The sequence below is a fragment of the Lachancea thermotolerans genome, assembly GCF_000142805.1.
Source record: "Lachancea thermotolerans CBS 6340 chromosome A complete sequence".
Lineage (NCBI taxonomy): Eukaryota > Fungi > Ascomycota > Saccharomycetes > Saccharomycetales > Saccharomycetaceae > Lachancea > Lachancea thermotolerans.
The window spans coordinates 454,636-482,245 of record NC_013077.1 but is presented as its reverse complement, the minus strand read 5'-3'; the positions used below and the strand labels follow the sequence as shown (position 1 = coordinate 482,245).

The 27,610-nt window shown below is 47.9% G+C and overlaps 18 protein-coding genes across 18 annotated transcripts; 6 read left to right on the top strand and 12 right to left on the bottom strand.

Annotated features, from left to right (window-relative positions):
* Positions 1 to 217: 217 nt before the first annotated feature.
* Positions 218 to 1,384, top strand: INP1 (Inp1p; the record flags this gene model as incomplete). The annotated part of the gene is made up of 1 exon (XM_002551667.1): positions 218 to 1,384. The coding sequence occupies one exon, from the start codon at positions 218 to 220 to the stop codon at positions 1,382 to 1,384; it is 1,167 nt and encodes a 388-aa protein (XP_002551713.1).
* A 681-nt stretch (positions 1,385 to 2,065) lies between these two features.
* Positions 2,066 to 3,235, bottom strand: TOM40 (TOM complex pore protein TOM40; the record flags this gene model as incomplete). The annotated part of the gene is made up of 1 exon (XM_002551666.1): positions 2,066 to 3,235. One exon carries the CDS (start codon positions 3,233 to 3,235, stop codon positions 2,066 to 2,068), a length of 1,170 nt encoding a protein of 389 aa, XP_002551712.1.
* Positions 3,236 to 3,427: 192 nt separating this feature from the next.
* On the bottom strand, positions 3,428 to 3,787 carry CSE2 (Cse2p; the record flags this gene model as incomplete). The annotated part of the gene is made up of 1 exon (XM_002551665.1): positions 3,428 to 3,787. One exon carries the CDS (start codon positions 3,785 to 3,787, stop codon positions 3,428 to 3,430), a length of 360 nt encoding a protein of 119 aa, XP_002551711.1.
* A 252-nt stretch (positions 3,788 to 4,039) lies between these two features.
* On the bottom strand, positions 4,040 to 4,708 carry ERG2 (C-8 sterol isomerase ERG2; the record flags this gene model as incomplete). The annotated part of the gene is made up of 1 exon (XM_002551664.1): positions 4,040 to 4,708. One exon carries the CDS (start codon positions 4,706 to 4,708, stop codon positions 4,040 to 4,042), a length of 669 nt encoding a protein of 222 aa, XP_002551710.1.
* Positions 4,709 to 5,034: 326 nt separating this feature from the next.
* Positions 5,035 to 5,631, bottom strand: NRM1 (Nrm1p; the record flags this gene model as incomplete). The annotated part of the gene is made up of 1 exon (XM_002551663.1): positions 5,035 to 5,631. The coding sequence occupies one exon, from the start codon at positions 5,629 to 5,631 to the stop codon at positions 5,035 to 5,037; it is 597 nt and encodes a 198-aa protein (XP_002551709.1).
* A 197-nt stretch (positions 5,632 to 5,828) lies between these two features.
* On the bottom strand, positions 5,829 to 7,730 carry LRO1 (phospholipid:diacylglycerol acyltransferase; the record flags this gene model as incomplete). Its single annotated transcript, XM_002551662.1, has 1 exon — positions 5,829 to 7,730. The coding sequence occupies one exon, from the start codon at positions 7,728 to 7,730 to the stop codon at positions 5,829 to 5,831; it is 1,902 nt and encodes a 633-aa protein (XP_002551708.1).
* A 177-nt stretch (positions 7,731 to 7,907) lies between these two features.
* ATG3 (Atg3p) lies at positions 7,908 to 8,792 on the top strand (the record flags this gene model as incomplete). Its single annotated transcript, XM_002551661.1, has 1 exon — positions 7,908 to 8,792. The coding sequence occupies one exon, from the start codon at positions 7,908 to 7,910 to the stop codon at positions 8,790 to 8,792; it is 885 nt and encodes a 294-aa protein (XP_002551707.1).
* Positions 8,793 to 8,975: 183 nt separating this feature from the next.
* On the top strand, positions 8,976 to 10,118 carry RAD14 (DNA repair protein RAD14; the record flags this gene model as incomplete). Its single annotated transcript, XM_002551660.1, has 2 exons — positions 8,976 to 9,002; positions 9,096 to 10,118. The coding sequence occupies 2 exons, from the start codon at positions 8,976 to 8,978 to the stop codon at positions 10,116 to 10,118; spliced, it is 1,050 nt and encodes a 349-aa protein (XP_002551706.1).
* Positions 10,119 to 10,400: 282 nt separating this feature from the next.
* VPS27 (ESCRT-0 subunit protein VPS27) lies at positions 10,401 to 12,278 on the bottom strand (the record flags this gene model as incomplete). The annotated part of the gene is made up of 1 exon (XM_002551659.1): positions 10,401 to 12,278. The coding sequence occupies one exon, from the start codon at positions 12,276 to 12,278 to the stop codon at positions 10,401 to 10,403; it is 1,878 nt and encodes a 625-aa protein (XP_002551705.1).
* Positions 12,279 to 12,669: 391 nt separating this feature from the next.
* On the bottom strand, positions 12,670 to 13,419 carry ROT1 (Rot1p; the record flags this gene model as incomplete). Its single annotated transcript, XM_002551658.1, has 1 exon — positions 12,670 to 13,419. One exon carries the CDS (start codon positions 13,417 to 13,419, stop codon positions 12,670 to 12,672), a length of 750 nt encoding a protein of 249 aa, XP_002551704.1.
* A 293-nt stretch (positions 13,420 to 13,712) lies between these two features.
* Positions 13,713 to 15,227, bottom strand: CLN1 (cyclin CLN1; the record flags this gene model as incomplete). Its single annotated transcript, XM_002551657.1, has 1 exon — positions 13,713 to 15,227. One exon carries the CDS (start codon positions 15,225 to 15,227, stop codon positions 13,713 to 13,715), a length of 1,515 nt encoding a protein of 504 aa, XP_002551703.1.
* Positions 15,228 to 15,815: 588 nt separating this feature from the next.
* On the bottom strand, positions 15,816 to 16,937 carry KLTH0A05610g (KLTH0A05610p; the record flags this gene model as incomplete). Its single annotated transcript, XM_002551656.1, has 1 exon — positions 15,816 to 16,937. One exon carries the CDS (start codon positions 16,935 to 16,937, stop codon positions 15,816 to 15,818), a length of 1,122 nt encoding a protein of 373 aa, XP_002551702.1.
* Positions 16,938 to 17,167: 230 nt separating this feature from the next.
* BBP1 (Bbp1p) lies at positions 17,168 to 18,298 on the top strand (the record flags this gene model as incomplete). Its single annotated transcript, XM_002551655.1, has 1 exon — positions 17,168 to 18,298. The coding sequence occupies one exon, from the start codon at positions 17,168 to 17,170 to the stop codon at positions 18,296 to 18,298; it is 1,131 nt and encodes a 376-aa protein (XP_002551701.1).
* A 365-nt stretch (positions 18,299 to 18,663) lies between these two features.
* Positions 18,664 to 19,959, top strand: HFI1 (Hfi1p; the record flags this gene model as incomplete). Its single annotated transcript, XM_002551654.1, has 1 exon — positions 18,664 to 19,959. One exon carries the CDS (start codon positions 18,664 to 18,666, stop codon positions 19,957 to 19,959), a length of 1,296 nt encoding a protein of 431 aa, XP_002551700.1.
* An 88-nt stretch (positions 19,960 to 20,047) lies between these two features.
* Positions 20,048 to 21,943, bottom strand: KLTH0A05544g (KLTH0A05544p; the record flags this gene model as incomplete). Its single annotated transcript, XM_002551653.1, has 1 exon — positions 20,048 to 21,943. The coding sequence occupies one exon, from the start codon at positions 21,941 to 21,943 to the stop codon at positions 20,048 to 20,050; it is 1,896 nt and encodes a 631-aa protein (XP_002551699.1).
* Positions 21,944 to 22,348: 405 nt separating this feature from the next.
* Positions 22,349 to 22,837, bottom strand: YAH1 (adrenodoxin; the record flags this gene model as incomplete). Its single annotated transcript, XM_002551652.1, has 1 exon — positions 22,349 to 22,837. One exon carries the CDS (start codon positions 22,835 to 22,837, stop codon positions 22,349 to 22,351), a length of 489 nt encoding a protein of 162 aa, XP_002551698.1.
* A 457-nt stretch (positions 22,838 to 23,294) lies between these two features.
* VTI1 (v-SNARE protein VTI1) lies at positions 23,295 to 23,957 on the top strand (the record flags this gene model as incomplete). Its single annotated transcript, XM_002551651.1, has 1 exon — positions 23,295 to 23,957. The coding sequence occupies one exon, from the start codon at positions 23,295 to 23,297 to the stop codon at positions 23,955 to 23,957; it is 663 nt and encodes a 220-aa protein (XP_002551697.1).
* Positions 23,958 to 24,083: 126 nt separating this feature from the next.
* KLTH0A05478g (uncharacterized protein) lies at positions 24,084 to 27,338 on the bottom strand (the record flags this gene model as incomplete). The annotated part of the gene is made up of 1 exon (XM_002551650.1): positions 24,084 to 27,338. The coding sequence occupies one exon, from the start codon at positions 27,336 to 27,338 to the stop codon at positions 24,084 to 24,086; it is 3,255 nt and encodes a 1,084-aa protein (XP_002551696.1).
* Between the last annotated feature and the right edge of the window lie 272 nt (positions 27,339 to 27,610).

Here is a 27,610-nt window from a genome sequence, read left to right as displayed (position 1 = left end):
GGAATGTATGATATAGACTGATTTTGCCTCTTTATGAAATGGTTTGTAAACTTAACGATGTCTAACAATAATAACGATAAATGACTTAAGCCTCTAGCTTCTTTTCTCTAGCTTCTTGAAAGTGGTATTTAGTTTTTCATCACAATTTGATTTAAAGGTTTCAATCATTCGAAACATAAACAAGCGAATAAACCTCGTTGTGCTTGGACTCAAAGCTATGAGTGGCCTCAAGGCAAGTGGTAGCACTGCCGGAGAAGCCTTGATTCGGGCTCAACAGAAGGACCCAGCAAATGGGGCGAAGCCTTCGAAAAAAAAGCAGCAATCGCCATTCAAAAGCATTAAGAACACATTGCTGCTACGATCACACAAACACAAGAAATCCGGAGCAAACGCAGAGTTAGTAAGTTTGAATCCTCCCAAGCTGCGAAGAGATATAGTAGGAAAGAGCGCGAGCCGTGAGAAAGCGGACCAGAAATGCCAGCAGAGGTTTTCGGCTCAGAGAGTCACACTTTTCAAATATGAACATGTTAAGGTGATGAACTGCAACGCAAGTTCCCAGAGGAGTAATTCCGATTCTTCAGCGTCTACTGTGACATCGCAATCAACTGTACTGCGACGTTCCAGCTCGCGAGATAATCCGTCCTCTGGATCCTTTAAGAGAGAAACTTGCCTCATGTCCAATGGTGTGCTTGAGATTTACCAAATAATAACCTACAATGTGAAGTCACCTCCACAAAAAATGACATACCTGTGCTTAGGGCGCAAGGGCAACATCATTCATCCAATTCTTCCAAGGCTGCAAGTAACAAGGTTAGATTCCCCAGAATTCAAAATTTCAATATTGCTCTTCAACCCAGAGAGGTTTTGGGAAATCGAGTTTTTGCCATCCGGGGAGCTTGCTAAACTAAACGATCAAATCATTTTTGAATTCGAGGGCATAATTAGCACAATCTGTTCTTATAAGTCAGAAAAGAGTTTGGCTTTGGACGAAGCTCTACCGCCCCAGCAAACTCCAGGTACCCCCGATAGCAATGAAAGTGACTTAGAATACTTGTTGGAAGACTCAGATGAGTCTTTTGACGAAAACGTATCAATAACGGGGTCGACATGTAATAAGGACGATCTTATCCATGACGCTTTCCAGAAAGCTATGAAAAATATCGCATACCTAGATGCCTCTGAAAAAGGGCGCGGCATCGAAAACAAAAGATTCAGTTCTTACCCAACCTCTTCAATTCCCTCTAGACTGCAATATAGGTCACCCATAGTCCGGTCAACTTCGTTTCCTTTGAGACTTCATTCGAATAATAATGATATCGTCAACTTTAATATCCTTCGTGGAAGCTGGATGGACATCAGTCTCGATGACTTAAGGGATAAATAGTTCTACAAAACAAGTGCACAATGGCTGGTCCATCACTTGAAAATAAAAGCCGTCGTATTTGAGCTTGCAGTAAGCATCTACTGCTATTGGAATTAATTTTATAATGGCGACAGCATTACTTTGTTGTATTGTAAAAACTTCATCACCAAATTAGAAGAACCAAGTCGTACTAATGATGCACGTCGTAACACAACATTTTCTTTGGATCAAGGCGGTCGAAGTCTAAATTATAGAACAATTGCATCAGAAGCATTTCATTGCAAGCTTTGAGTAGTTGTTTTATTCAAGTGCTGGCTTTGGTGTTTAAATCTTTTCTTTAAAAGGGTCGCTATCCAAGCTAGATTTAAGAAGTGCTTGCTAATGCATACGTTCAAAAATGGCATCGCGATACATTTCTCCTTGAACATAAATAGTCAAGCTCAAGTTGCGAATATTCACTTTTCCTTTTCATCATCCAGAAAGCGGTGGTGAAAAGGCCATACAAGCGCTTTACACTGATACCAACAAATTCATGCAATACCGCAATAGACGGTATGTTAACCCAGTCTGCGCGCTCGTCTGTTTATTGAAGTTGCCGCCGGCGCTGTTAATAGAATTCGGCGCTGCAAAATAAACGTGAGGCTAAATCAAAGCCATTCACAATGAAATTTAAGAGCTATACACAAGAGCTGATTAGGTACATTAAACTTGCACAGGGGCCTGTAGAGGATTGCCGTTAGGGTCCAAGCCTTGTTGCAACATCAAGAGTTCTTCGCTACCAGCAGTCTCAAATTGTAGACCGCAGCCCAATTTGCTTTCCTGCTTGAAGTGGTCGATCTCACCAGAGAACAAAACTGACAAAGTAGGCAGAATCTTTCTTTCTAGGAAGCAGCCAACCTTACCGTTGACATCTATCGCACCGCGGAAGACGGACTGTCTGTATTCGTACTTGCAGCCCAACGTGGTGGAACCTTCGATAGCGGGCTGAATACCAATTGGGGTTCCAATAACCGGGTCGGCGATTGGAACCATAGAGGCTTGCAAGCTGGTTTCCAAACCAGCCTCGACGTTTTCAGCAACCTTACGCCAGAAAGATGCGACTAGCGCACCATTAGCTTGCAGCTGGCCGGAGAAAATCCAGTCTTGTTTTGGGGAAACGTAACGGGTGACGTAGGAGACAGCAGCATCAGCTGGCATGCCAGCTTGGCCTCTGCTAAAAATGGCTTCCAAACCAAGGGCGAACTGTGGGGTAATACTTTGCAAAATCGAACCAACTGCAACACCGGTAAAGATACCCTTCGAATTGACGGAGGGGTTGAGAGATTTGAAGTTCAAAGAGAAGTCGGAACCCTGGTAGTCCTGCTCCAGCTGGCACATGCTTGGCTGGCCCTGCGAGAACTGAAGAGTAACCTTGGTGATGTTGTTCTTGTCCCAGCCATAGTTCAGTCTACCAGAGACAGAAAGCTCGTTGTCGACGTTTCCCTGGATGAACATGTTATCGTTCGCGAAAAGAGCAGAGAAAGCGTAGCTTGGCAAGTTGGCAGACCCGACCGACAGAGTATGCGATGTCTGGAATGCGGGGTTCAGGGAGAATGCCTTGTTTAGGTCAGCTCTCAGACCTGTGAAGAAATATTGGCCAACAAGCACATCGCGTGACACCTCCTTGTTCAGGTTCTCAATAGTGCCCGGGTTGACTAGAGCCAAGGACTGTCTGTGAGCATGAATGTTGTTGTAAACAGAGTTCAAGTAGCTGAAGATAGGGTTCGACGACCAAAATGATTCTCTTTTTTGCGAGTCTGTCATAGGAGATACACCTGGGATAGCAGGGATCTTGGAGAAGTCTCCCAGAGGGAGAGGTGCCGATGCAGACATCTGAGAAATGCAATTGATGGAGATCTATTATTTGTCTCTTGAAGAGATAGTTCCTTAGTTGAAATGAGCCCAAATTTTGCCATACTCTCTCACCGTAAAAATTTTCAATAACAAAGCCTAGTCGTAGAAAAGGATTTATCACGTGTTTAATCACATGCTTATCACGTGACCTATGTGCACTCCAAAGGCCAGCTAGTGGTCACCTAGGTCCCGGATCTGCCGTTCAAGCCGCGCAAAGACTTGCTGTTTCACCGCGAGGTCCTTCTGGCGTTGCCGCAGTGCGGCTTCCCACTCCTCGGGCGTTTTGCTCAATAGCGCTCGGCACTCTTCACTCTCGGCGATGTGAGATTTGCACTGCTTGAGCCTATGGCGAATGCTGGAGGTCGCTGTTTCTAAGGAGTTCACGCTGCTGTTTGGATCCTTTTTGACCTGATGTAGGGCGTAGTAGAGCTGTGGGATGAACTCGGAGCTCTGGCCCGAGCTCTGCGCGTTCGGCACCAAGAGGGCCTCAATCTGCGCAAGAGAAGCGTTGCTCAAACTAGAGGAAGCCATTGAGATAATTTGGATACCGCGTGGTTTCTCGGATTAAAGCGGTGCTTTGCGGAAGCTGACTTGATGAATTGCCGCTGCTGTTCAGGCTGCCGGGAAGTATTTGGAAGATCAATGGTTTTAAATCTTATATAGTTCGATGTGCCGTGGTGAGTGATATATACGATCGGGGCGCTGGGACGAGTGCATGGCTCCGGCCAGGCGTCTTGCTTACCCCGGATCTTCGCTCGGATGTCATCGTGCACTGTTAACGCATTAGAACTTGCCATTCACGAACAGATGTCTGAGCATGTCGCGTCCGGTGATCCAGACGGTCTTACCCAGGGTATAGAAGTCCAGGGTACTGGTGAAGGTGTCCAAGAAGCCGAAAGGCAGCATGAATGGGATCCAGCCTCTAGCGTACTCCAACGCGTACGACTCGCGGGCCATGCTGTACTGTTTGGCGTAGCCCTTGCGCATCAGATGGACGTCTCCCGCGTTGTAGACCTCTGGCGAAGGGTTTTCCGGCAGCGACGCGAGCTGCGTACCCTTAAGGATCGTAAACCAGTCGTCGGCGAAGTGCACACCGGAGTGGCCCTCGTTACCCGTGGCGGATCCGAACAGAATCAAGTATTCCGAGAACGAAGCGTGCAAGATGAGCATCTGGCCCATCGCACCGCCTGCGTTGTTGAATACCCACTTGTCCTTCTCGTATGGGTTGATCCACTTGTCGCCGTACTCCTTGGCAAGCTCCTCTCTGACGTCCATCAGGAGCTGCTCCGTGGTAGAATTGCCCATCTGGTTGTGCGTCGCGATCACCTTGTTCGCGATCAGCACTAATCTATCGGGGTCAAAGACACAGTTTGTGGGCAACCAAGTGTATAGCAGCTTGTCCATGATGTAGTAGGTGCTGAGCAGCACGCCCACCACGTAAAGAAGCTTCATTGCAAGGGTAATTCGTCCGATGCTTTTCCAGTCTGTCCTTCGATTGTAGGCTCGATCAGCTCAGCGCCCATTTTTTTATACCGTTTGGCCCGCTTCGATGTTTTCGTCTTTCCGGTTGTGCTAAACGAGCACGCGAACGAGATCTCTCGAACGCGTTTGAGAGGCGTGTCACGTGGTGTCTGTCAATTGCCACGTGATATAGACCCTGGATGCATCACGTGCTTCTGTGAAGTCACGTGTTTGAACTGTCAAGCATTGTGGGCACATTGCGGAGAGTTCGTTATGCGCTCTAGCGAGCACGAGCAATGCTTGGATGCTACTGGGCACTAATGCTGACTTGTGAACAGGTCTATAAGCGAGCGCGCGGCCTCAACGGACATCGGTGTGTTCTGGCCGGACTCGGCTGCAGCCCGGGGGGCCAGAGCGTGTGAGGAGAGCGTGCGTGGCTTTACTGGTGTGCGTAGCGCGCCCTGGGATCCCACAAGTCTCCGCGAGGGCTTGGAGCGCCGCTGGGATGAACTCAGAGGCGACGTCGTGCCGGACGACGCGTCCCGAGGCCCTTCGGCTGGCGCCGACAGAGTTACCGCGGGGACCGCGGGCTGTAGCTGACGGAACTTGAGGTGGCCCTGCTTGGTCTTGAACTTGTAGTGTGCCAGTTGCATGCGGATTCGCAGCTTCTCCGAGATGAGGTCGAAGTCGCACTCCGGCGCGGACTTGGACGGCCTGGCCAGCTCGCTTCCGCGTGTGTTAGTTTCAGGCGCGTGCGTGTCAGCACTTGTCTCCTGGTGTATGATCGACATAATCGACGGGAGCTTCGTCGTCGCCGCAGGCTTCCCGACTTTGCCGTGAGTGCGGCCCTTTAGCTGGTTTATCCGCGACTGCGACACGGCTCCCAGTGGCTTTCTTTCGAGTTCGGCAGGCATGTTCACTTGATTTGGTCCTTATCAGGTCTTAGGAGCTCTTCCGCTAGGTGCCTCTTAGATATATAGTCGCGCTTTTGTCAAGTTTCCCAATTTTAACGTGTTATTCTTCAATTATATTGTAAAAGAATTACGCGACTGCGCTGAAATGGAAAATTTCGTGGTGGAGCGCGTCCAATGGAAACGGTAGTTACAAAAGCTTACATAGGAAATGGCATATCGCGAACCCATTGACTCAGGTTAGTTAGCTCGCGCGGCTCTATAGAATCTCCTTTTCCGCCAGCGATTTTCAGCACATATTCGTTTAGTTCTGCGCTACCTAGGATGTCGACGTGCTCTGCACTTTTGGCGCCGCCGCGAATATCGAAGCGCTCGGGCTGGTGCTTAATTTCTATGATTTTGACGGAGGCGTTGCTTGGGTTGTAGGGACTACGACCCTGAGCCCACTTTTGGCACATTGCGTGAGTCACCACGGGCACGGTTCCGTCGCCGTCCGTGAAGGAGACGGGGTTACTGCTTTCGTAGTCGATGGTGATGTTAAGGTCCGGGTGTTCCGGGTCTTCTTTGTAGACGTAGGCACGCTCTGTCGGGTTGCCCACGCCGTAAATGCAGTAAATCTTCAAGCTAGGCGCGTCCGGCAGCGGTACCTCAAGAGGGTTGGACCAGTAAGTGTGATGGAGTTCGTTTTCGCGCATCTGCTTCTCTGATGTTGCCACACCAAAGGAGTACTGGTCTTTAATGCGTTTCTGCAACCAGGTTGGCGAGAGCCGCAGCAGCAGGTCAATGGAGTCATCCATTGAAAAACTGCGCTGCGAGAAGACACTTTGCGACTCACGCTCAAACCGTATGAACTCACCGAACGAGTGAGAGTTGTTGTGCGTGTTGTCTTCGACGGACACCTCGTTAGTGCCCCAGATCATGGAACCGCCCTTGGGGAGCATTGAAGGGACGCCGCCCCATGTTTGTATCATGTCGACCCGCTCTTTTCTGCTGAAGAATTTCTCCAAACCGTACATGGCCAAGGCATTCAGCTGGATTGTGTCTTTCATTTCGCCGCTTATCAGAGCCGGGACTGTCTTAGGGGCCCCCAGCAGCGTACCAGCTACGTTAACAAACGAGTCCACATACTTTTCAACCCACCCAACTCCACCATTGCCGTAGAGAGGTCCTTCGGCCTCAACCCACTTCAGGAAATAGAACACGACTTGCGATCCCATGGAGTGGCCTACTAGCACGGTCTTCTCGCCAGTGAGCTTGTAATCCATCTCAATCTTCTGCTTCAGTTTTGAGAAATAGCTATCGCGGCGCTCTAGGTCTAAATAAGCCAGCCTCCAATCGTAGGCCGCCGTAGCCATCTTATTGGGATCGTATCCGATGGCCCCCAGGTTTTGCAGTACTTTATTCCAAATCCAGTACCCCGCCATAAAGAAATCTGCAGCCTCAAACCCCTGAGCCGCTCGAAGCGTAAAATTGGCCGGATCCAGCCCTGTTTCAGGGTCCAACATGACGTGCCGCAGCCAGCAAACTTTGTCTAGCACCATGGTTTTCAGCATGTAAAAAGATCCCCACAGCCGCTTGCGGAAGTGAGCTTCGCTCGAACACTCCTCGTCTCCGTATAGACCCCAGCTTTCGATCCCGGTAGATATCACACCAGGCACCATGATAACTGGGTGCTTGTCTGTGAGATTCATGTCTTTGTGAAGCTGTTTGCCAACGGCGAAGCTCTCAGTGAGGTCCTTGGGAGACGTCGTGCGCTGGGCGTCAGAAATAAGCGACATAAGGCCCTGCGGCAATATTTCCTTCCAATCATCAACGTAGTCCTGAAGCGAATCAAAGTTTACAAAGTTATCAAATAGGGTATTATTTGTCTTCCCTCCGTAAGCTCCCGCGTAGACCGCAATGAGTAGCCCCAAGATGGCACCCAAACTGAACACTATTCTTCGTGATTCCCTCCATGTTTTCTTACTTTCTTGGCTAGATTTCTTGCTCTTTTTGTGAACGTGTCGATGAGACGCCGCCGCGCCGTGGCGTTTTTCTTGACCTTTATCTGTTACAGATTCGGGAGAAGACTCTTGTCTCTTTCTGCGATTCTTGACACCCATCTACAAGAAAGCCGGTGTTAGCAATCGATCTTTAGCTTGCCCTCTGCTCTTGTCGGGTAGTTTTTAAGAGTGAGATTCCAAGTGTCGAAATTTCACAAAGTTATAGATTCTAAACTATATTTAAAATCAAGTTACACACAAGTGTCGTTTACCAACAACGAGAGCGACTTTAAGACCATGATTAGATCCAAGCTTGCCAGCTGGAGAGAATACTTGACTCCGGTGACTCACACTTCCACTTTCCAATCCTCGGGCCAGATAACACCTGAGGAGTTTACCCAAGCGGGTGACTACTTGTGCCACATGTTCCCTACCTGGGAATGGAACAGCACGTCCAAGGACGTCAGCTACCGCGACTTCCTGCCTAAAGAGAAGCAGTTCCTGGTTACAAGAAAAGTCCCTTGTTCCGCGCGCGCTGAGCAGCTTACAACTGTTGAGGGTGCAGAGGAAGGGGATAACGCCGACGGTTGGGTCGTGGAAGGTCAGGTTAAAACGCGCTCTACCGAAGAGCATGCAAATGCTGATATTGAGGACATGCTGGAGGGGATGGACTTGGAGGAGGTGGAGCAGGATGACGACGACATGGTGGCCATCGCGCCAAATGATAGGCGCTTCTACGACCTGTACATCACGTACTCGACATCGTACCGCGTCCCTAAAATTTACCTAGTCGGCTTCAACGGCGATGGCTCGCCCCTAACCCCAGAGCAGATGTTTGAGGATATCTCCCCGGACTATAGAACAAAAACTGCTACAATCGAGAGGCTCCCCTTTCAGCACACCCATGTGACATCTGTGTCTATCCACCCTTGCAAGCATGCGAATGTGATGCGGGTGCTTATGGAACGGATTCGCGAGGTCAAGCAGCGAAAGAACGCATCGCTCGCAAATACAACAAATCCAAGCAGCGGTCGCGGCAAGGAAGGTGACGAAGACTGGGAAGACATTCAGAATGACGTAGAAGGCGGACTTCGAGTTGACCAATACTTAATCGTGTTTCTAAAATTTGTTTCCAGTGTCACGCCTGGAATCGAGCACGACTATACAATGGAGGGGTGGTGAGATTTCTCCACTGACTTTTTAACATTTGAATCACACCTGGGGCTATTCTATTAAACGCTCGTTTCATCAACCTTGCGCGCTGGTCACGCTCCACGAAGGGTTTAAAGTTCCTTAAGATTAACGACTCTCATCCATTGGAAAAGGGTCTCACCAACGTACATTGCGGGTAGTCTGTAAAGCTACATGAACGCAGAACAGAAAGCCCGGATAGTATGTCTTTGAACCTAATATGCTACTAGCTGCGTCTTTAACACCGCCCGCTTCTGGGCAGTAGACCTCTGGTGACTAACCTATGTCGTGAAGGAAGCAAACAGACAGAGAGCTCTGGAGAAGCTGAAGAAAAGAGGGATCATCCGCAGCGAGCAGGCCGAAAAGATTGAGAGTCGTAATGAACCCAGACCCAAGCCAGCTGCCCCCGAATTAGCTCAGTCTGTCGCAGAAAACAAGGCCAAAGCCTTAGAGAGATACAAACACCACCAGCAGAACCTTCGAGATGCTTCCAGCAACATAAACCAGTCGGTTGAACTCGACAAAAGCAGTGGTCGAAAAAGACCCTTAGACAGAATCCGGCCGACTGTGAGGAAGCAAGACTACATTGAATATGATCTTGCGACGATGAAGAACTCCTACGGTGGCTTTATAAATGCAGAAGAAGATTTCAGCGAAGGACCAGAAAACAAAAAGCAACAGTCGTTAGAAGAATGGCAAAAAGCTCAAAAAGAGAGGAAAGCTCTTTACGAAAACGCGCCGCCTCCCGATCATCCATCACTGGCTCCCAGGTGTATAGAATGCCACATCAATACTGAACTGGACCCCTTACTCCATGATGTGTTCAAGCTTCAGATTTGCAAGGCGTGCGCTAAAGCTATCCCTGAGAAGTATTCACTATTGACAAAAACCGAGTGTAAGGAAGACTATTTTTTGACCGATCCAGAGCTGAACGATCAGGAACTATTTCATAGATTTGAGAAGCCAAATCCTCACTCGGGTACGTTCGCAAGGATGCAGTTATTTGTGCGATGTGAAGTCGAGGAATTTGCCTACAAGAAATGGGGGGGTGAAGAGGGTCTGGATAATGAGTGGCAACGGAGGGAAGAAGGAAAAGCACAACGGCGTGAAAAAAAATACCAAGCTAAGATGAAAGAAATGAGAGTAAAAACTAGGGCTCAAGAATATACTAAAAAGCTTCTCGAACGGAAGCACGGAAAAGAGCATGTGCACGAATTTTCTACAGCTATTGACGGAGGATTGAACGAAGAAGGAATTAAGCTTTCAAAGCGTCGCTGTATTGGCTGTGGCTTGGAAGTTAACGAAATCGCACTTTGATGATGTTAGACTCTCTAAGCGCTTAAGAGTAAAGGACTTTTTCGTGCTTATTTTGCGAATTGATGTGTATGTCGGCAAGTGAGGCCGAGTTTAGTGTTGGTACATAGGATATAGTTTTCATCAGCGGGCTCCAAATACCCTTGCTTGCACACGATTTGAATCAAATAGGCGTTTTTATATGCAGTACTGAGTATTTACTCGATACCTGAAAATAGGTATCTATGACATCGTATTAAAGTTGAATTGAAAGAAGAATTTGAAAGAATCGATTTGCTCCGATTTTCATAACTCTATCAAAAGCTGTTCTTGCTCATTCGCTTCTTCAGGCTCCTCCTTCACATGCTCCTCAACAGGCGGTTGCTGGACTGGAACCGTAGGGAAGTCGAAGTTGGTTATTTTATCCAATTTTGGGTGAGCTTGCCGTAAACTCTCTTCTTTCTCCTCATCATCATTTGGATATGGAGGATCTGAGGGAGCTTGAGCTGGTCCATTCTTGCTGATCCCATTTGGATAAGGATCCGAAAGGCATGGGTTTTGTTCTTCTTGAGTTTCGTCTGGGTAAGGACGTGGAGAGGACAATGACTGTTTTTGGGGTGCCTCCTGTTCAATTGCTATTGACTTTAGTTGTTCAATGTGGTTTGGGCTCGCATGTCCCTCGAGTGGACGTAGTTCAGAGGCAGGCATTGAAGGCACTTTACTTTCAGAAACGTGCTGCCTGTTCAACGCTGGACTAGACACCTGGATGTGCTGGTTTTGTTGAGGGAGAGCAGCAGGATTGACATGCGGCGAGTTCTGTTGACCTACATTGTAGTATGCGTAAGGGTCTGATGGCAATTGAGGCATAAAATACTGCTGGTTTAGATTAATGGACTGCAGTTGCTTTTCAAGCAGTGAATCGTAAATGTTCATGATATCCGATATTTTCCCATTCATATTCATTAGCGTGTTGTACTTGTGAGAGGTCTCGCTTAGAGCTATGTTGAGTTTTGGTACAGTGCCCATGACCTTACGGTAAAGCTGTTGCAATTGTGTATCTTCCAAAATCGCTGTGGGCGGCTGATATTTCATGCGTTCTACAAGACTTGCAAACAATTGGATGTCGTCTTCTTCTGAGGTTGTCAGTTCGTTGCTGGGAAGAGGGGGTGGCACATCAGGAACACTGTACCCTTCTGCGACGGGTGTTTGTTGCCGTTCTTGCTGTCTCCGCTTTGCTTCTTCAGACTCTCGAAGACTCGCTGCAATAGCTGCTTTGAGATCTTCATCCTCTTCTTCATCGATTGCCTGGGGAGAAGGAGCTTTTTGGACTGGCACTACAGGCACAAATGTGTCTTCTGAACGAGCATCTCTCAACGAAAGCTCTATCGCTTTTTTGAGTTCTTCTTCCTCCTGGTCTCGAACAGAACTACTCTTACCGTGCCCCTTCTTCTTCTTCTTCCGCTTCTTGTCTGACTGCTTTTTTGTCTCATAGTCGTCAAAGCAGTTATCACAGACTCTGACATTGTCGTAAATGCCGAGGTCGGGTAGCGGGATAAAGCGCGAAGAGTGTTCTTGGCAAAAAATGCCACCGCAGGAGCGACAGTGGTGCCTTCTATTAAGTAAGGAAAATTTGTTAGAGCAAATCATGCAGGTATCAGAGTCAATCCAATCTGCGGGGGTCTTGGAATCAAACATCGCAGCCGCTAGCTCCGAGTGGCGAGAAGGGTTTGAGGGAAAGTCAACGCCCTTAGCTTCCAGTCTTTGATATACCTTGGAAACATAATTCAACTGGCTGTCATTCCGGAACGCCACATACAAGTCTTGTAACATGCCTTTGCAAAGAATTTCGAGCTCATCGTTCGATTCTTCTTGTAGTATTGCATGCTCCAGTGAATCCATGAACTCGCGTGAACAAACCTCCTTTATGAATGGAACGCCACCGTTCTTCAAGCAAACCTCAGTCAAGCGCCAGGCTGATAGGCTTCTGTTTGGATTGGAGCGCGAAGACATGATCCGTTTTTTGATACACCGCATGCATTCTTTTGGAGGCACTCTCCTTGACCTTATTACGTCGGATACTTCCAAGGCCAAAGACAAATCTATCTCTCCATTTGGGATTGACTCGCTTGTAGCCCTTTGTATCAAAGAGTCTAGCTGTGAAGGCGTACTAACAGCAGCTGACATCGGGTTTGAATGCTCGAAGGAATAAGTGTCTCTGGAGTAAGCATTGGACCTGATTTAAACTTCCTTAACAAAGATAAAGGAGCCACTGTTCGTACATAATGAACCGTTAAATCAATGATGTTTAAGTCATCTCATAAACCCGAAATAGAACCATAAACTCATTTCAGGCCCCAGCAAGCCCACCGTTTGGTTAAAAACGAACACTGGTCCTACTTGTAAATACCCTTCTGCTACATAATTTGCTGGAGTGGCCCTGCGTCTCCAAAAACCGGCTCTGCTTCAAATATTTTCGCTCCCAAAGGCGAAGCACGCTCCTGTTCTAAGAAGCAAGTTATTTTCTATTAAGAGCAGGGCTTTCCTGTGTGATTCAAATCCTGGCGAGTTCCTGCACTCAGAAAACAAAAAACACTGCGGAGCCGAAAGCGATTAGTCCCACAGATGTCCACCAGTACGCAGCTGCATTGACAGGCTCTCTGTTGCGTTTCACGGCGCTGGTTTTATATCTGTTCTCGAGCCCTCTTTTGACCAATCCCCTAAGGGAACGCTTGTTATGCGATCCTGTCTCAGTGCTGGTAGCACTCGCCGTAGGATTTAAAGTTATGGTAGGCAGCATCACGGGTGGCTGGTAAGCCAAGTACAAAGGCATCATGGCAGTGCCATCAAACTCGTAGAGTTGTAGCTCCTTCACGCCGTGGTAGTTGTTCAACTGGACCAGAAAGCTCTTGAAAGTCTCCGTTTGATTGTACCGCGAATACACCGACGTACCGTTATCGGTACAGGGACTACTCAGCAGCTGCCTGCCGTCGACTTCGAAAGGTGTCAGCGTTAGCGAACCGTTGCTCTGTACCTCGTATGTTCCGTGTTGGTAGATCAACACAGCAGTGGGGCAATGAGGATCTTGCGGGTTGCCTGACACACGGTATGCTGCCTCCTCGAAGTACCCATCTTTGGTGAATGAAAGCGAATATCCAGGCAAAGAAGGCTCTATCAATAGCTCGTCTACTGGGTCGAAGAAACCCGGTCCTGTGAATACTTGATTTGACTTTGAAGTCCAGGTACCGTAAAGCGCATCAGAGTCGCTATCCCCCATAACGGTAGCGGTGAAGGCTAATAGTGAAATTAACGAAAGTGCCCCGAGCATTATTGACCTTTTCCTGTTGAGTTCTTAAATTCGTGTGAATTCGCTGAAACATATTGCAAGCCTCTATTATTTATTTCAATTTCTTAAGTTGGTCACATGAGAGAGCATCGGTCTGGTAGCGGGCGGCAGCAAAGAGGAGCCCACCCCGATGAAACTCAGTCTCTCTCAGGCACCAGTCACCAGCTTTCCGGACCTTCGGATTTTGTTACCAGTATGTGTTAAGTTTTGCTTGTTAGTTTCGAGTTCGTTACTGTGTCCTTATAATTATGTAGTAGCGTTACTTAATGCCCAACTTACACTATGTTGTTGCTGATCGCGAGCGATACCAGCGACGAACGGTTGCTGTTAGTCGCTGAAGTGCCTCCGGATGCAAATATGCTGTTCCCAACGAACTTGGCGCGCGGAGGCGGCGCGAATGTCGGGTTGTGGGGTTGGTTTTCTTTATCTTCATCCATGCAGTCATAGTCGTCAGCCCGTGACCGTTTGTTTGATAGACTGTTGACGCTCAAAACAGATCCGCAAGCGCTTCCAGAGTTTGTTTTGTTGTTTGCGAAGGAATACATAACAGGCGTGACGGGCGAAGGTTGTGATTCCGCAGCGCTGAATATGCTAACATCCGAAGGCGCTGATGTGTTTCTCATGGGTGTGTAATTGACATTTGGGTGAGGTGGAGATGGCATCGAAGGCACTTCGTAGCACACGGTGGGCCTGCCCGATAAATCCATCCCTGACGCGATTTGCACCTTCTTCTGGCGGGAAGCATGGAAGTCCCTGACTGCGGCCACGAACTGGTTGACGCCTTGGCTGTTCTCGTAAAACTGTAACAGCTGCTTGGGTGCTTTGACCACGGCATTAATGAAAATTCTTAGAAGCAAGGACTGGTTAGTGGAGGTGGGTAGCGGGGATAGTAGGAGAGGTCCCTGGTCTTGTCCTGTAAATTTGTTAATTATAGCAAAGATACCGTGCGCCACTTCGAACATTTCGAACTTTAGCAGGTCGTACTGCCAAGTGGCCAAATCTATCAGGAATTTTTTGATATTAATCAGTTGTATTTTATCTACAAGATCCTCATCCTCTTCCTCATCTGCCTCAGTGGCATCGCTATCAGAAGATTGTGAAGCTCTGTGAAACCATTCCTTGTTATGCTCAAGCTGCCTTTTGTAAAGCTCGTATTGCAGTAGGCAGTTTTCATCGACGTTAAGCACATAGTCATTGACCATAGGCTCGAAGATATCCCAGCTGAGAGTATCTAGAATGTGTCTTTCCATTTGCATGAACATACTCTCATCGAAAACATCAGCACCACCGCAGTAGTGCACAAGCTCGGAAAGCCTAGGGATACGTGCTCTAGGATTTGGACCATAGAAACGACCGCCGGTTGGGACAGAAACATTGTTGATGATGTGATTGCATCCGCCCCAAGTTTTGGCTGCTAACCAAAGGCAGGTGGCAATGACCAGCTTTGCCTGCTCCCTAAGTACCACTCTCTTGGAGCAGTAGCGGTCGTACAGCCGAGCCGCATGAAAGAAAATTCCATTAGTAACTCTTGTTTTGACAGAGAGCTCGAACAGCACAGCCATTACCTGTTGTCGCGTCTGCTGTGGATTCATCTCTGGTTGTTGATCGATCAGTTTAGGGTCTGGTTTGAATTTGCACGATTGCGATATAACGTTGGCCGATATTTCTTGATGATAGTCTTGGATCATCTCGTAATGTGCAAGTAGCTCGGCATTTGATAATTCTATCGGATAATACGTTTGCTTGGCCGTGACAATTAAGCCTTGTGGGATTCCATTAGAAACGCCCATTGAATACTTTAAGGAGAGACAGAGGGGACACTAGTAAACGGGTGTGGAAAACGAATGTAATGAATGTTACGTGTGTCGCACGCAGTTTAGGGTTTGGAATTTTCTGATCTAAATTTCCAGAGGCTGAACCAATTCCACAGAGTTCGATGATTTGAAGAGCTGATTTGCACCTTACCCAACTATTCTCTATGCTGAGGAACCCTGTCCCGTCTTCTCGAAGTTTTTATATATCTTCACAACCACGAAAAAATGTGTTCTCCAGCAGAGCTCAGGTTACCAAATCACGAAAACCTTGTATACCTAATTCCCTTGACCGTACATTCGCCCCTCTGCCACTTTATTCGCTCCTCTCACCTGGCTCAGATGTTCTCTTTTGGTCTGTCCAAATGGAGTTATACCACGGTTCATAACAGAGAAATTTTTCGCGATGCTTCCACGGTGGTTTCTAGCGTGACACGACCACGAAAAAAAGGCGTTTGCCAAGAGTGACGATCTCGAGCTGGAGCAGCCTTCCTTCGCGATCGATGGTAGTGATCTAGATATGCATCGCGGGTGCTTGACTGCACTAAGATCTGGCGCTGCGAGGGTTTATGGGCCAGAAAACGGCTGAGATATCTCTATCTTGGAAAGAGACGTGGGATTTTCAGTTAGGCACACAGCCGCGACAGTAGCCGAGTTAAGCTCCCCGAGAGACACGACCTTAGCGGGAAATGCCCATGTATCTAAATGCGAGTCTATGTTTTTCGTGAAGCTCCAGCAGAATAGGATGTTTGGCGCGGAGTTCATCACGAAAAATATAGAATTGGATGAACTGTTAACGAGCTTCAGATTAGAATCTAGGTGAGTGATAGCAGGGACCGAAGATGGTTGCGTAAAATTCCCAGCTTCGTCGATTTCATGAGATGAGCGAATAAATTCTGCTTCCAGGGAAAGGAGCTGATGAGTATGGCTGCTCTCCAAGTTTAACAAGCAAAGCGCGTTTCCCTGAGCCAGACGGAGGATCAAGAACAGCTTAAGCGGGCTAACAAATGCAGCGCTTACTGCGTGCCCTTCCAAAGTCTCTGTGTGGAATGGTATGCTTGCGTCCTGTAGGAAGAACTTTAGCTGGCACGCTTGCTCACATTCGCTGGTTGAAATGACGGCGAAGAAAGCCCCGCAAGCACTCCTAACAACCCAGCGTTTAATGAATAAACCTTCCATCGGTATGGTATTAATTAAGGAAGCATTGCTTCCGCGCAAGCGATATCTGTTGAGATACGTCTTGATCACTAGCGAGGCAGGGTCAAAGTCGCGTACGAACACTTGAAATTCAGACGGACCGTGGGACGAGAAGCTTGTTTGAGCAGGATGCGCCTTTATGAACCCCTGGTAGCGCTCTTCTCTCGAGTTGAACAGGTGCAATACTCCTGCCACTTTATCATACGCCAAAATGACGCCTGAGCTTGGCAAAATCTGGAACTGCGCAATATGAAAACTTGTCCTTAGGGCCGACTCTTCACTAAGCTCTTCTGTTCCTTCCTTTATTCGTAGTCTTGTTAATCCTTGCCCCCAGTTCCCAATTATGACAAGTTCGTCTTCCGCTGTATAAAACTGGTAATCTTGGATGCCTTGCACGGTCCATTCGTTCACAAGCGTCCCCTCTCTCCATATAAGTAGTTGTTTGCCTTCAGCGTACACAGCCCATTCTTCATGATCATAGAGTATGCCCATGGGCTTGTCGCGGAGCGCTTTTGTTTTCGGTTTTTGACTAGAGCGAAGATCAATTATTTGATCTATACATTTGACATTGTAAACATGAAGACTTGTGTGCCATCGGCGGGACACAAACGAATAACAAAAGCTAAGTGCTGAGCTCTCTTGAAGAACGCAGGCTCTCAATTGGATCTTGAAGCTGAGTTTTTTTATACGCTTTCCCAGTTCGCTTTTTTCTGTTCAACGCTATGATATGGAATAATGACGATACGGAACATAGTACAGGCGGTCTGTACAGGTGGACCATGGACGCCTTGTTTGGAAGGCAAATTTCTCCCTCAAGGAAGTTTAAAGAAGTCTCTCAAGATGATACAAACTACAACATGAAGAGCCATAAGGACAAGCAATGGGACGGCCACGGTTTTCAACCAAGAACGCGATCAAGTTCGGCGTCTTTCGATCGCAGCTTCTTACAGCGGTATGAACTCCTACAAGATGAGGAAGAACAAGACATTATGAGGCCCGTCAGAAGTCCGGCGCGGCCGTACTTGAGCGCCGGTCACGCTGCTGGCCAAGATGCAGCCTTAGCAAACGATGAAAGCACAGACACCTTTTCTAACAAAAGGCAACGCTTTAAAGGGAAGTTTTCAGGTCCAAAATATCATGATGAGAGTCTTAAATTTCGCGCTCCCGCTAAAAACGACCCCTTTATCTCTAAGCTGTTTCAGAGAGAAAGCCCGGAACATCCCAGCAATCTTCCAGGCAAGTTCCCGTCTCCTTTCAAACAAGCCTTGGGGCTGCCGGCTGGGGTCCAGGTGCAGCTCGATCCTGAAGAGCAAATCCCCCAGAAAATGTTCACAGACGAGTATTTGCAACTCCTTGCAGAGCTTGATCAGAATGGCCAGAAGCTTAAGCAACTTCAGCAGGGTCTGCATCAAAAACAGCAAGACCACATTTTACAAGAAACAAGTTATCGCGAAAAGTATCACGTCATGCGTCAAGAGCTCATAACCGAGCTGAAACAGTCAAAAAAGCTTTACGATAACTATTATAGGCTCTACGAGAAGCACAAAAAAATGCGTGCTTTGGACACTGATGCTTCGCGCTTGCGACAGCGCATAAGTGATCTAGAAGCACAAGTTGTCGATGCATCCATTGAAAAAGCAGAAGAGGTCCGCAAGCTCAACGAGACCATCTTTCAATTAGAGTTCAGGGAGCAGGAAACGCAATCGAAACACGAACGAGAAAGGATTCGTTATCAATCTAGAATTGCAGAATTAGAAAGCATCGTAGAATCTAGACTTTCCATTTCAAACGGCGTTCAGAATCCACCACTTAGGGAACGTATAAAGCCGGTAAACTCCTCAGCTAGGATATAGGTCTTAATTCAGGCAGTAGGAATATGTAACATTAAGGGAATAACAAGATTCTTTGAGTCTTCTTAGTCTTAAATCGCCAGAGTAATTTGGTAACTTGGTCAAATGTCTTAATACGAGTAGTTTGAAATTTACTATCGAAATATTACAAGTCTGTAAATGACTGAGTTATGCTAAAATAAGCAAAAAGAGAGCAAGAGACAGACAAAGGAAGGGGACTGAGCATTCGTTGATCATCAATTGAAACGTGTTTAGCTTCTACGCTGTTTTTAATTTTTTGAAAGCTGCTCAAGATCTAACTCTAGTTGGAATTATCATCTCATCTCAACATATTGAGGCAAACTAAATCCCGTTCCTAGAGTTTTAGCATGTCCGTTGTTCAGCCCCAGAACACGCCTGTATCGCCCGGGAGCGTACACAAACAAACTGGAGTCACTGTAAGTGCTCACGGGCAAAAGCCCGGCGGCGCTCTTACTGGCACGCCAACGGGCACTACGGTGCCTGGCAATCAAACTAATCGCCTGAATATTGAGAAAATGGTCGAATCTCTGACGGCGGCTCTGGGGAAAGAGAGCTGGAGCAAGTACGCGCAAATCATAAGTCTCTTTGTGCTCGGCAAACTCTCCAGAAAGGAGCTAGTGAACGAGCTGGATCTACTCTTCAGTCCTCAGCAAGAAAACCAAGGACAATTAATGCAAGGCAGTAACATGAGTCATGGAACTCTAATACGAATGCACAACCAACTGCTTTTAGCAATCTTGACAAATTCGGTAAGGGGTTCGCCGCTGGGAGAATCCACTGAAGGATCATGGGGCTTCAATAACGGCACAACACACTCGAGTAAAAAGAGGTCTAACAAACATAATTCGCAGATTGACACTTATAAGAAGATTGTAATGTCCTTGCCGGCTGAGGACAGAAGCCGGCTGAAAACGATTACAAAGGAGGCCGGGAAGCGAGGATTTGTGCTTTGCTCGGTTCTTCAAGCGCGTCTCAATAATATACCTAAAATTCCGATTGTCACTAACCCTGAAACACTGAAAAGAATCAAGGCTAGTAATCTGAAAACGCCATTGGAATGGTCTCAGGAGATCGTGAACGGTTTTTCTGCACCGTTAGCAACTGAGAGCTATTCTCTGCCAGATAATGACTCTTTATATCTCCGAATGATAAGTATAGCACGCGAACACGGGCTGGTTGGTGCTGTGGATGGCAGATGTGTGGAGATTATGACATTAGCGCTCGAAAACTATTTGAAAAATGTGGTTGAGTCGGCCATTGATACTGTGAGGTATCGAGAAAAATACCACTCCGACTATTACGACTTGAACGAAGAAGGATTTTATCAAGGCGTTGCTGGTACTGACGAAGAGGTAGCTTGTGAAGGTAACGAGCTTACGCGCGATCTCAGATCAATTACAAACGAAGAGATGGCTCAAACTCTTTCAGTATTTCCTAATCTAGTAGCTCCGACTGGCGCTTATCTGAATCTCAGCATGTGCGGCTTACTTAATGATGACGAGCTCGTTACCATGGCTAGTACGATTGACGATCTTCCGGAATTTCAAGAAGACAAACCGAACTTCACGCCGGTCGACGACAAGAACGTTGGAAGTAGAGAGGAGCTAAACTGGTTAATTAAGGATATTCTTACAAAAGAATGATTGCATTTTTTAGCTCGGAGCTAACACTGCGCTAGCACTTCCAGGAAGCGGAAGCTTTATTTCAAAAGAACTCCGCAAGCCTATAGTTTTAACGCTCGTTCAATTTCCGAGGAACATCTAACCTACCTATTTGGTGCACTGATTCGAGCACAAGACAAGGGTCGCTTGTTCTTCCGTCAAACAGATTACAAAGAATCAGGGATTTTGTTTTCAGAAGAAGAGTTTGTAAAATTATGGTAATTGGTGTCTTGACGAATCGGTTTTTGTTTGATAGATTGCTGATGTTCTTAATCGTTTGATCATCGTTAATTTCTAGAAAGTAAGCGTCAAAATAGTCTTCGCTCTTGTTGTATACTTTCAACTTCATAACGCTTATATCACCGACCCTTGAATGCAACTCAAGCCCACTAAATGCATCTGTGATATCCTGCGGTGATTCAAGCTCGACTGAGCGCGAGCTCATTTCGATAGCATCCTCCTTAATAGTAAGCTGGAGTTCATCGCCTTTACTATCTTCTGGATCTACCAGCAAGTCAGAGGAGGGCATCTTCTCTGAAAGCGCAACGTACTGCACGCTCAATTTGTGCGTGTTGGAATTTACAAAATACTGCAAGAAACACTCTCTCAAGTGCTGCTGTCGATCGGTGGGTAATGATATGATGTTGCAGTTTAGGCCCTTGGCGGTGCACATATCGAGGTATGCTTGGCATTCTTGACCTATAAGGTCCTTTTCTGGAATAAGCTTCCGAGGTATAATCCTGCTGAATACGCTTGATTGTCCACTATTTGTTCCTATCATGGATATTTTCTTTGCCGGGTAGTCTATCTCACATGAGGGGGGCACCTTGTCACCAATGTATGCAAAGCATCTAACCTTCGCTCGCATTTCGTCAATTGAGTTTTCCATTTTTCGCCTGCGTAGTTGCTCCTTCTCCATTTTGTCGAACTGAGCGTTGTATTTTGACTCAACTGCGGAGGCTTCGGTCTGAACTTTTTGTGTTGTAAGCTCTGTCTCCCTGAAACTTGCTTCGACCTTGGTTCTCCTCTCCAGAAGCTCTTCGCGCTCCTCCAGGCATGCTTTAATTAATTTTTCTATTCTAGTGATTGCTTCGTAGAGCCGAGCGCAGTCTCTAGTGCTTTCTTCTAGTTGATTTTCAAAACATAAAATTTCCTCGGTGAGTTGTTTGTTCTTCTCCCTTTGGACCTGACACTTCTCTCGCAATTCTTCGGAAGGTTTTTGCTTCTCCAGGAGAAACTTTTGAAACTCGATATCTAGCTCTTGATCCCTCATGGTACATGCTCGTTTATTGCTTGCCTCCAGAGCGTTAAGCTTTTTTTCTTCCTGCAACCTCTCTTCTTTCAACTCTTCAATCTCTTCAATTATTCCCGAATCTGGCCTGAAATTTTCCATTTCTCGAAGCTTCTCTTCCCAGCGTTCCCTGGCTTCGCATAATGCTTGATCTATTTCGTTCCTTGCCTTCTGCAAATTTACTTCGTGCTCGAGCTGCAAATGTTTCACGGTGAGTTCCCAATTAGATTCCATGAGTTCGCACTCACCGTTTTTCTCATCGAGGCTGGTTGTTAGCTGTACCAGCTCCTTTCGCAGCTCGTTGCATAAAGTGTTTTTCTTTGACATGTCATAATCGAGATTAGGGAGGTTTGTCTCCTGTATAAGCTTGGTCTCTGCGTCGATCTCAGCTATAGATTTTCGAAAGTGCTGGATATCACGCGCTATCTTCCGTTCTCGTACTTTCACAGCTTCTATTACCTTTGGGTCACCGTAGTAATATTTGTTCATAAGTCTGGTATTTGAATCAACGGCTACAGACATCTTGGTCCCAGGAAGACGGGCAATCGAATTTGTGTTTGTGACGTCCTCTAAGATGTGCAGTCTTTTGGTGGCAGACCCGGGCGGGCTTGACATGGCTCTTTTATGACCCGGTATTCTGGTCTGACTCATCTGTGGTATTTTAGTATGGGTCATGAGTGTTTGTGCTTGGTTTCACCCTCATACAATAAGCCCGAAACGAGGTTACCACGGATAAAACTGACGGGTAAAATTTAAGGCGCCGGATTACCTTAGATGTGCAGGCCTCCCAAAACGAATACTTCGTAATAACAATAGTGAAGACAGCCTTTGCTAGGCCCCTGATGAGCTTACTGTGAGATGCTCGTGGTTGTCAGCAGCTTTGTTTATGAACTGCAGATGCGGCTTAAAAAGGTAAACAAAAGGTTTAGAAACACAACTTCCTATAGATAACCATACACGAGATGCCCTTTTTCAGAAGCGATGAATGTGAGATGAGATGCGGCGATATAAATAAAGCGTATGTACAGGTTTGGCAGCTCCGGCGTAAACCGCAACATTTCGGCCGGCGTGCGAGTTGTTTTAGTCAAAGTCCGTGTTGCTCACGTTTCTGGTCATGGCCGGCAGCGCGACCCTAATGCCGTCAATGTCCTTGCTCATTTTAATCTGGCAGCCCAGCCTGCTGGTCTCGGTCAGACCATAGGCTAGGTCTAACATATCGTTCTCGTCGTCATCCGGCTCTTCAAGCGCGTCGTAGTAGTCTGGATCCACAATCACGTGACATGTTGAGCATGCGCAGGAACCTCCGCACGCACCTTCCATTTCCAGATTATTGGCCTGTGCGATGTCCAAGAGCGTGTCCCCCGCCGACACTTCGTACTGCCGCTGTGAGCCGTCCTTGAGGATGAACGTAACGTGCAGCTCTTCGCCCGGTTTGGGCTTGTGTACATGGCCATGGAACCTGAGCGCGGATTGCGCGAAACCTGCATATTTTGGTACCATTATGTTCGCACGGCCCACGGCGAGAGGGCCGCGGAGCAGTGATTTCGACAACCCGGCAATTCTAAACATGGAATATGAGAATTGTTCCGCGCTCACTGAGAGACCCCGATATCCAATTTTTTTTTCACCTCAATATTATATATTGTAGGTGATTAATTAATAACACTGCGCTGAGAGGAGTTAAGTGGATTTAAGAATTTTGGTCTCGCTAGCTGTTGAATGACTATCCATGCTAGCCAGTAGGATACATTTGGCCTAGGTATTGACAGAGTAGCAACTAAGCACCTGGCGAGAGTGCGATAGCTTCCCCATTAACGTTCCCTCCCAAGCTCTGAAATCGAGTCACTATAAACGTATCCCCGGCCGGATTTTTCGGTCAGCTGATCTATATCATGTGACCATGAGTACACAAGTATTCAAAATGATGTGGCTACAAGGCTTTTCATTTACACTTTACGAATTACCCCATTGATTACATTTCTCCAACAGAAGTAGTGAGCTCTTTAGACCCTCGTAACCTTTAGATATGGCGAGCCTTCTTTCAAACTACGAAGCGGAGTTCAAAACAACGCTCGAGCAAGCGAAAACCCTTCTTTCAGTCGCGCCTTCGCAGCCTGTAAGCCAAAGAAACGGGACACTTAAGGAGGTTGAGCAACAGCAAGATGAGCTGCTGGATCTGGTAGACCAGATGGAAATAGAGGTTAACAATGGCGCACTCGATAATGCAGCACGTTCATCTTTTAAGGCTAAGCTCCGTGAATACAAGAAACATGTTCAAAGTGACGTGAAGTCGCCGCTTCAGCAGCTAATGGATTCGCGCAACAGAGACCTGCTATTCCAAGGTAGAGCGGGTGAAGGGGAGCCTGGCGAAAGCGACGATCAACGGCAGCAACTCTTGTCAAATCACGCAATTCTGTCGCGCACAGGTGATAAATTGCGGGACGCTACAAGGATAGCAGTTGACACTGAGGGCGTTGGCTCGCAGATTATGATGGATCTAAGATCCCAACGTGAAACTCTCGAGAACGCAAGACAGACGCTGTTCCAGGCTGATTCATACGTGGACAAAAGCATCAGAACGCTGAAAACCATGAGCAGAAGGCTAGTGGCTAACAAGTTTATCAGCTACGCCATCATTGCTGTGTTGATCCTCCTCATTCTGCTAGTTCTGTTCTCAAAATTCAAGTAGTAACAAACACGCAGAGAATTCATGATAAGATAAGCTTGCTTCCTCTGGAGGATGCAGGCTACTATACGGTTGATAATCTAGTAAAAGAAGAAGAAATCCATAATTTTTACTTTGTGCGCGTACTACTTACTTATTCTCATTCAAGAGTTCCTCCTCATCGGCCCGCTCATTGGCATCATCTGTCAGGTTGAAGGAATCCATCTTTTTCTTAAGATCTTCAATGACCTTCGCCTCAGATGAGTGTGAGGTGGGTGCTTTGAAGTCGGAGTCGGCTTCGTAACGTGCTGATTGTTCTTGGCTAGCGCCCTTTCTCTCATCTTTATCCGCTGCGGTCCCTGCGTTGGACGTGGAACGGACCTGAGTGTGGGGAACGCTGCCAAGCTGGTAGATGCGCTTTTCCTCTTCTGTCAGATCGAGTAAGGTGCCGGTGAGGTTAACCAGCGATTTCGCGGACTTTCTCCTTGCCATTCTGCCTGGCATCACGGGCCTCACGGGAGATGAGGCCTTTGAAGAAATGCTGGCAGAACGCGAACCCCTGGAGCTGCGCGGTAGCCTTATACAAGAGACGCCTGCGTCATGGATCCACTTTGCCACCAATGCAGTCCAGCCGCACTGATGTGAAGCGCCCAAGCCCCTACCAGTGTCGCCGTCAAAGTACTCATAAAATGGAACGAGGTCCCTGAAATACTCGTCCTGGGACAACATCTCGGAGTTGTCTCCTTCATAGCAGGCCCTGTTTCCGTTTTCATCTGGCATGAATACGTGAATGAGCCGGTGCTCAAGCTCTTCCGCAACCTCGGCCAAGTTCAAGAAAACACCGGAGCCAACAGGGCATTCAACCTTGAATTCAGGTCCATAGTAGAGGAAAAACCGTTGTAGAGACTCGATCAGCAGGAAGTTAACTGGGAACCAGATTGGGCCACGCCAGTTGGAGTTGCCTCCAAACATCCCAGAGTCGGACTCGCCGGAGAGGTATTTCACCTCATACTTGTTCCCGTTCACGTCCATAACAAATGGGTGCTCTTCGTGATACTTGGATAAAGACCTGATACCGTAATCGGAAAGGAATTCGGTCTCATCGAGCATACGACGGAGAATGGCCTCTAATCTGTCTTTGTTTACTAAGGACAGCAACAGCCTTTCGCCAACACCTCTATATTTCATTGAGGCAATATTTCTATCGAAAATCTCGCTCTTGTTGTTGATGAACCAGTCTACCCGCTTCTTGAAGCTGGGGAACTTGTCTAGGATTTGCGGCTCTAAGGTCATACATGCGTACAGCGGAATCAAACCCACCAAGGACCTAATGGGCAGCTGCTGCTTGAATGGACCGCCCCACGAAATAGCGTCGTAATAAAATTGGTCTTCCTCATTCCACAAAGACTCTTTGATTTCTTCTTGAAATTCCTCGGATTCGGTGTTCTTCGTGTACCTGAATGACATGGCGTCACTGATGAGTATGAAGTGCTCAAAAAACTTGGAGGCTATATCCTCATAAACCGGGTTCTCCTTAGCCAGCTCCAGCGCTATGTTCAGCATTTGCAGACTGAAAAACGCCATCCAGCCAGTGGAGTCAGCCTGCTCGAGAGTACCACCAGTTGGTAATGGTTCGGATCTGTTGAAAACTCCGATGTTGTCAAGCCCCAAAAACCCGCCCTCAAACACGTTTTGGCCATTCGAGTCTTTGCGGTTCACCCACCAAGTAAAATTTAGAAGCAGTTTTTGGAACACACGCTCCAAGAACACTCGATCTTCGCGTTTGTACATGTTTCTTTCAATTTTGAAAACGCGGTAGACAGCCCAGGCGTGCACGGGTGGGTTAACATCGCTAAAATTCCACTCGTAAGCGGGCATTTGTCCGTTGGGGTGCATGTACCACTCGCGTGTCATGATGTCCAGTTGGTGCTTAGCAAACTCTGGATCCACCATAGAGAGCGGGATGCAGTGGAAAGCCGTGTCCCACGAGGCGAAAAACGGGTACTCCCACTTATCGGGGAGTGACAGTATATCGTCGGTGTACATGTGCTTCCAGTCCTTGTTCCTCCCATTAGCCCTGTTTGGTGGGGGACGAGGCTTGACGTTGGGGTCGCCGTTGTACCACTGGTCCTGGATGAAATGGTAAAACTGTTTGGACCACATCAGGCCCGCGAACGCCTGTCTTTGGACATTCCTTAGCTCATCGCTGATATGGAGAGGAGTGATTTTCCAGTAGAAATTGTCAGCTTCCTCTTCACGTCTATCAAAAATGGAATCGAATTCCTCTTCGTCTATCACCAATTCATCTTCATACTGAGCCAGTTGGACGTCTGTAAACTTGTATCTGATAGTAACGTACTCGCCTGGAGGGATCTTAGGGAAATGATAGACAGCACAACTCTTGGTACCTTTGTTTTCTGGATTGACCGCTTCGCCGTTCTGCTCAACAACGTACTCCTGGAACGCGTCCTTGGCATAGGGCGCAGGATTGGGCCCGCTGTCAAAAAGCTTCTCAAGGTTCGACTCGTTCTCGGTAAAGAGCAGCTGGGGTTCAACGTCCTGCGTTTCTGTGTCCTCGTCGTCGAAGCCGCCCGGCGAAGGCGCGAATATCGCCGTCCTCTTGCCGTATTTCTCGCATTGGACGTCGATGTAGTTGCTACCACCTTTCTTCAACTCGGGCTTGGTGGCGGTCTGCCGGCACCATCCCCAGGTGTTCCTAAAGAACACCTGTGGCATGAGGTAGAGCTCGCCCGCGCGCTTGTCGCTTCTGTTGTACGCCGTGACACGGAAGTTAAGGTCGTTCGGGTTGTCGTCGCCCTTGGCCATCTCGAAGACCACGTCAAAGTAGGGGGTGTCACCGTGCTCCTCGCTGGAGTAGAGGCCGTCGATCTCGTATACCTCGAACTCGCGGTCCTGGTAGCCGCGCTCGCCGTTCTTGGCCACCAGCTCCTCGTAGGGGTACGCCTTGGCAAACGGGTACTTGTAGAGCGCCTTCATGTACGAGTGGGTCGGAGTGCTGTCGATGTAGTAGTAGAGCTCCTTGACGTCCTCGCCGTGGTTGCCCTGGGGGCCCGTCACGCCGAACATGCGCTCCTTGATGATCTGGTCGTGGCCGTTCCACATCGCGAGGTTGAGGCACACCAGCTGGCGGTTGTCGGAGACGCCGAAGATACCGTCCTCGCCCCACCGGAACACGCGCGACGCCGCGTGCTCGAACGGGAAGTGCGTCCACGCGTCGCCGCTGTCGGAGTAGTCTTCGCGGACCGTGGCCCACGCGCGCTCGCTGAGGTACGGCCCCCACTTGAGCCAGTACTTCTTGCGCGTCTTGTTCTCGTGCAGCCGCCGCTCCTCGAGCGTGGCGTCCACGAACTCGTCTTTGAGTTCTGATTTGTAAACCTGCGACATCGCCTCGGTGTCTGCGCTGCGTGCACTTGCTTATTGATCTATATACGGAAGCCGCTGCTGCGTGGCTGGCCTTGCTTCGCTGGCGGTGTATGCAGGCTGTCTTAGCCTCCCCAGCACTTGTGTGATGGATCAACTAACGCTCGAGATCAGGGAGAGCAAGGAGAGCAAGACCTGTACGCGCTCGAACCGCCTGCTTTTATACCTTTTGCCATCGACCTCATCCGGCGTTCACGCCCCTTCATGCACAGCGAGGCGGGGAACGCGTGAATCCG